Raw genomic sequence first — 7,403 nt, forward strand, 5'->3', positions numbered from 1 at the left:
ATAATGACTAAAAGACTTACATCATCCATAATTGAATAATGGTAATATTGAGTTCTTCTTGTCCTCGTGCAAGCTCCAAGACATCTTGGGAATGCAAGTAAAGTGGGATGTCAAGATCTCTCCCAAAAATGTTAGCATCCCAAGGAACCTGCATCGGCTTATCAGCTATGATTTCTGCAAGTTGGAGCAATGCACCAAGAGGATCATCCAAAGAGAGAAGAATCTTCTTTGATTGAGGTTTTTCCTATATTGATGCAATTTCAGTTAAAATGGAATATAATTTAAGTTTGAATATAATAAACATGTAAACTTAAAAATGTAGTATATTTGTGGGTTTAAGAGTCTGTACCGGGGGGTCAGTATCAACCAAATCTCTAGGCCAGGCGAGGAAACACTGGAATGCCTGTGCCACAGTATACACCTCATCTGTTGGCACAGGAACTAAAGCATGCGGTATGAGAACCTCCTCTACCGTGACCTTAACCTCATCCTCTGATAACTCCATGCCATGAAGAACTGTGGCTGCCTCAAATACTTTTCCACGAGCCACTAGTGTCTTCTCTGTACCATCCCAAATATATAGCTGACATGGATGAGTGTCATCCATGTCATCCCCGGGTGGAGCTGAACAACTCCCCTTTCCGCTTCTACCTGTTAGAGCCAACGATTTATTAATGTTATTCAATTACTTTATTAAATATCATTTATTCAATTCATAACTTATAGAAAACAAATTTACCCGTGGGAGGCACAAATGGGTCTAGTTCTGGCGGATGATCCACTGGCGAACGAATGCCATAATGCTCAAATTGGCGCATTAGTTCTTCTCTCACTTGCGCCGTGATCATTTCCTTTAGTCTTTGTTCATAATCAGCACCATGACTGCATGAAGACTGACGAGAGGAGGAACCAAAAAATTGGCGTATGCCGACTCCTGATCCAGCACCACGCACACGTCCAGGTGCTCAGGTCGTCCAATTGCAGCAGCAAGTATGTCATGACGACCTTCTGGAATGAATCCTCCTTGGGAGGTCTGCTCAACCAACGAATCCTACAAGGTAACAAAAACATTTATAAATCAAAATACAATATAAAACATGAACGAGCAATTTAGATAAAAATTGTATCTTACAATTTTCTCAGAGATTTCTCGTGCAGAGTCAGAAGTGTAGTTGCCTGATGAGCGTAAACGGGCTAACTTCCACTTCTGATGACGTGATGGTGGTGAAGGAGGCTCAGTATCTTCACCCTCAGAAGGTGGGGGCCTAGATTTTTTCTTTTCTGTCATTATCTTCTCTTCAAGTTTTCTATACCCACCACGAGATAATATGTGCGGGTTTGTATTTTGAGCACTTATGCTTTGAGCCTTTTTCCTCTTGACCTGTAACATATAAAACCCATTTTATGAATTAGTTAAAATTTTGCATAATTATCAATTGTGCTATTCATGATTTCAAATAAACATACCTGCCATCCCTCAGATGTCCGAAGCTCAACAAACTGACGCCATGTGTCTTCATCAATCCAAGTGTAATTCAACAATGGATTTTCATTCTTTTTGTGTCCAAAGACATACCTTGACGTCAACTTGGTCTTAAAACCACGAAATTTCTCAGCCACCGATGACAAACATTTTTGTCTTAAAGTCGGCACATTTGGAATATCAAATGTTAGCTGCAATATAGAAAATGTCATCAACAATATTTATCATATTATCAACAAAGTCAAAGTATAACTTTAATAACATTAATATTAGTTACCAATAAATCTTGCCATATCATTTCCCGATCAACTTCAGTGACATGATCAAAAGATGGCGTAAGGATTGATATTCTCTCTCGTGCCAACATTCCTAAATAGCTTTTGAAGACGTCCCCAGAACGACCACTAGGTTCACCAGTGTCGACGTTAATATCAACATGTGTTTTCTGACCTTTAGCTCTTCTAATTAAGACCTCTCTCAACCTAGTGGCTCCTCTAGTGGGTCTCTTAGTAGGTGCTTCATCCTCTGATGAAGTATGTTCAGCCATGTATCTGTGAAATGAAAACATAAAAAAACATTAATAAGCAACTGACAAATTAATATATAAAACATTATTTAACAAAACACCTAAATGTTAACAAGAATATGAAATTCATACATAAAGTTATTGATTGGTCATATGTATATTCCTTCATTGTGATCTTCTCGAATTGCATGTACATCATCAACTAGATGGATTTCATCAATATTTGTCGTTCTTCTAAATGGATGGGTGACAGCAATATTAAGATCACTCATATTCTCTTCATTAGGATCAATTTGTTTTTTTCCATGAAGAGCGACAAACCAATGTTCAGACGCAGGATCTTTAACATAGAAAACCTGAGATGCTTGTTGTGCCATGATAAATGGCTCGTCTCGATAACCCACCTTTCGAAAATCCACTAGAGTCATTCCTGATTCATCTATTTTGACACCACTCTTATTGTCAATCCACTTACATTTGAACAGTGGAATAGTAAACATGGTATAATCAACCTCCCATATCTCTTGTATTACACCATAGTATGTCATTGATCCTACTACGGGATTTTGATCTTTAGATGTAGAAAATTGTAGCGACTCGGCTTCAAGACTGACTCCACTATTTTGTACTGTGCTTTTATCATCAAGACACTTTGTATAGAATGTGCAATTATTGATTTCATAACCTGTACAACAGATGACATCAAATTTCAACCCATTTGCTAACCACATCAAAGTCTCAGAGCATTGCGCATCTTTCAAAACCTCAGATTTAAACCAAAGCATGAATGTTCTATTATGTTCCATCAAATGCCATTTCTCTGATTGTCTTGGATTGTTCTCTTTCACAATGACTTTGTGTGCAGATAAGTAAGGCATTACCTCATTTGTGTTGTTCAAAATGTATAGGTGTGCTTGCATCAACTCTTCGCGATTTTTGGTAACCACACTCACACCTCGTATGCTGTTACTTATAGAACACCTGTTCAACCATGATCTGTGAGGAACTCCTATCGGTTTTGCTTTTGCCATGTAATCTGAACAGAACTCGACACTTTCTTCAGCAATATATCTTTCGATCATTGAAGCTTCTGGACGATATTGATTTTTCACATACCCTTTCAAAATCTTCATGTAACGTTCAATGGGATACATCCATCTTAAGTATACTGGTCCACAAAACTTGATTTCTCTCACCACATGAACAAGTAAATGTACCATGATGTCAAAAAATGATGGAGGGAAAAACATCTCTAGCTGACACAAGATGATAACAATTTCGGCTTGAAGTTCATCTAACTTTAAAGGATCAATGACTTTGCTACAAATTGAAGAGAAGAATGCACACAAACGCGTTATAGTTTGTCTAACATTTTTGGGTAAAATTCCACGAATAGCTACAGGTAACAATTGTTGCATTAAGATGTGGCAATCGTGAGACTTGAGACCAACAAGCTTCAAGTCTTGCATGGACACTAAACTCTGAATATTTGAAGAGTATCCTTGAGGTACCTTGACACTCTTTAAACATAAGCAAAAACTTATCTTCTCTTGTCTGGACATAGTGTAACATGCAGGGGGCAAATAAGTGCGCCTACCAACCTCCCTTGGTGCCAAGTCTTCTCGGATCTTCATTTCAACCAAATCCAAACGAGCATTTACTCCATCTTTTGTCTTTCCCTGAATGTTGAGTAGTGTACCAATCAAGCTATCACACACATTCTTCTCTACATGCATGACATCTATGCAATGCCTAACTTCTAACTTCGACCAATATGGAAGGTCAAAGAATATTGATTTTTTCTTCCAAGGGCTCGATGCAGATGACTTCTTGGACGTTTTACCAAATACATGGTGTACTTTATTAACTTTCTCATGAATTTCAATGCCAGTTAATGGAGTTGGTGCTTTGTCATTCTCTTGATGTCCATTGAATGCTTTCTTTAACCTTCGATAAGGATGATTAGCTTGTAAAAACCTTCGATGGCGCAGATACACGGTCTTCCTTCCATTTTTCAATTGATGAGATGCAGTGTTTTCTTCACATATAGGACATGCTTTATGACCCTTGACACTGTACCCTGACAAATTACCATAAGCTGGAAAGTCATTAATGGTGCAAAATAACATTGCATGCATCATGAAAGTTTCAGAAGCAACAGCATCAAATACTTCAACACCATCAACCCACAACACCTTCAAGTCTTCAACTAGAGGATTGAGATATACATCTATGTCATTTCCAGGCTGCTTTGGACCAGATATCATCATAGACAACATCATGTATTTTCTCTTCATGCAGAGTCCAGGAGATAAGTTGTAAATGAATAATATAACAGGCCAACAACTGTGATTTGTACTTAAATTACCAAATGGATTCATTCCATCGGTAGCTAAGCCAAAACGAATATTTCTACATTCTTCACCGAACTTGGGAAATTCCTGATCAATATTTTTCCATTGCATTGAATCAGCTGGATGACGAAGGAGTCCGTCACATCTTCTCTCAGTTGCATGCCATCTAAGGTTTTTAGCGTCTTTAGGATTTGCAAACAAACGCTTAAGTCTAGGCACGATTGGAAGGTACCAGACTACTTTCAAAGCAGATCCTTCCTTCTCTATTTGACCATTATCTTCACTGTTTCTTTTCTGCTTGTACCGTGATGACCCACACTTTGGACATTTTTTCAAATCTTCAAATTCTTTTCTGTATAATATGCAATCATTAGGACATGCGTGTATCCTTTTATACTCCATACCCATCGGACAAAGAATTTTCTTGGCATCATAGTTTCGAGTGGGTAGAGTATTTCCTTCGGGAAGAATTTCATTCAAGAGCACGAGCAATTCTGTGAAGCTTTTATCTGTCCAACCATTGGTCGCTTTCAAATTCATAAGTCTTAAAACCGCTGATAATCGCGTGAACTTAGTTGAACCAACATACAGCGGAGTTTCCGCATCAGCAGACATCGTCTCATACACATGCGCTTGTGCAAAAGCTTCTGCGCCAACATCCCGTATCATGTCCTCTATATTGTCTTCTTCTACTCGCTCTTCACATCGCTCTTCACATCGCTCTTCCCGTCGCTCTTCTCGTCGCTCTTTCATGGAGGAATTGGCAAGATATTCAGATCGAGAAACAGTTGGAATGTGTATTAATTCGCCGTGCCATGTCCATATTGTATAACTTTTAAGGAAACCATCACAAATAAGATGTTCCCTAACTTGAGTTGCATTCAATTTTCTTCCATTCAAACAGTTGACACACGGACATCTGAACTTCACCTCATCATCACTTCTCCCCTCATAACGTTGCGCAAATTTTATAAATTCTTCTACTCCATTCTCATACTCAGCGCTAATACGTGGTAAACTAATCCAATCTCGATCCATACTGAAATTGCGTGAACAATTTCAGTAATCTTTGAATCAATGCTCACGTCGTAATCAAGGTGTGACCCTATCCCATTTAAGAAGATTCACTTTCCTTATTTTATTGGTACATATTACTTTTAAAATACATATCTTAAATTTCACGAAATTTTGCCAGCATTTCGCATTGGCCTTCAGGATACACGAAATGAAAGTGATTATAAACCACAATCAAATATGCACCCGAAGATCAATACAAAACACAATTGACAAATATTCATGAACTTTAAGATATGTATTTTAAATATATATGCACTAATAAATTACTAGAAAGTGATTAATCTTCTTAAACTGTCCAATCGGACAATTCAAGATTCAATACATTTAAATTATTAGTATTGTATCCCCTTATATCTAATTTTAAAAAAAATGTAATTTTTTCAAAATGAAAACTCGGGGACAATACATAATTTACGTATTGAATCTCAAACGGGAAACTAAGGCTAACTCACATATAAGAAAAACAAACAACATGTTTTAACAAATAATTAATAAAATATATAAAGCAAACAACAGATTGGCATCGTAGGAAAATATTAGAATTAGGAACCTGGGAGCGCGTAAAAAGAGCAGATGACACTGGAAGATGATGCAATTCAACGCGTTCGAAAGCTACAAGAGATAACAAAAAACACAAGAGAAAGTCATAAGTAACAAATAAAAGCAAAAACAACAATTTCCTTAATATCATATATTACCTATTTAAATTAAATTCAGACTTAATGCTCTACGTCTGAAGACACAATGCTCTTAAATTGAGACTCAATCCTTTCACAAAATTAATCAAAACACTCCAAACAATTTCTATCTCAATCCAAATTAACACTCACAATAACTAAAATTTAAAATTAACATACACAAAAACAGAAAATCAAACAAAAACGCGTTCGAAATTTACCTTAAAGAAAATCGCGGCGCGACAATTGCGGCAAAAGAACGAAAGTGTTCGCGTGGTGGTAGAGGGACGCCTGGAACACTTGCAGAGAGACAGAGAGAGGGACGAGACAGCGGCAGTAGTCTCGCGTGGTGGTGGACGGACGCCAGACGAGACGGCGCAAGAGCTCGCGTGGTGGTCTCGCGTGGTGGTGGCTGGAGGCGCGACGACACAGCGGCAGTGGCTGGTGGAGGCTCGCGTGGTGGTGGCTGGAGGCGCGACGAGACAGCGGCGGTGGCTGGTGGAGGCTCGCGTGGAGGCTCGCGTGGTGGTGGCTGGAGGCGCGACGAGACTGCGGTGGCTGGTGGAGGGTCGCGTGGAGGCTCGCGTGGTGGTGGCAGGAGGCTCGCGTGGTGGCAGGAGGCTCGTGGTCGCCGGAATTTGCAGAGGAGAAATGCAGCTGCGCGCGCGAGGAAGAAGAGGGGTTCTGTTTTGAGCCCTAATCAAAGGATATGGCCTCGGTTCCACGTAGAACCGAGGCATATAACCACTCTTTGGCCTCGGTTTCCAAACAACCGAGGCCTATCACCCATCTTTGGCACCGGCTTCTCCTAACCGAAGCCTATAGGTCAATTTCTGGCAACCTTTTGGCTTCGGGCCTCCTTAACCGAGGCCTATAAGTGGCATTTGGCACCGGTTTCTTAAGACCCGAGGCCTAAAGTGGCATTTGGCACCGGTTTTTGACTGAACCGAGGCCTATAAGTTCCCTTTAATTACAAAATTGCCACCGCCTCCTTATAGGCTTCGGTTCCGCCATAACCGAGGCCTATAAGGCGAGGTAAAATCCCAAATCTGCACTAGTGTATCTTTTAAGAAGCATCCACCCTCAAGGAAGTCAAAATTGCTTGAATTGGTGAATTCTGACGTTTGTGGCCCATTAAAGGTAAAGTCATTTAGTGGTGCACTTTACTTTGTTACTTTTATTGATGATTGTTCCAGGAAGCTATGGGTCTATGCTCTTCAGCGGAAAGGTCAAGTACTTGAAAAGTTCAAGGAATTTCATGCTATGGTTGAGAGGCAATCAGGCAA

The 7,403-nt window shown here is 39.5% G+C and overlaps 1 protein-coding gene across 1 annotated transcript; it reads left to right on the top strand.

Annotated features, from left to right (window-relative positions):
• Positions 1–448: 448 nt before the first annotated feature.
• On the top strand, positions 449–6,929 carry LOC114165118 (circumsporozoite protein-like). Its single transcript, XM_028049786.1, has 2 exons — positions 449–453; positions 6,308–6,929. Exons 1-2 carry the CDS (start codon positions 449–451, stop codon positions 6,927–6,929), a joined length of 627 nt encoding a protein of 208 aa, XP_027905587.1.
• The last annotated feature ends 474 nt before the right edge of the window (positions 6,930–7,403 follow it).

This window comes from Vigna unguiculata, chromosome 10 (genome assembly GCF_004118075.2).
Source record: "Vigna unguiculata cultivar IT97K-499-35 chromosome 10, ASM411807v1, whole genome shotgun sequence".
Classification (NCBI taxonomy): domain Eukaryota; kingdom Viridiplantae; phylum Streptophyta; class Magnoliopsida; order Fabales; family Fabaceae; genus Vigna; species Vigna unguiculata.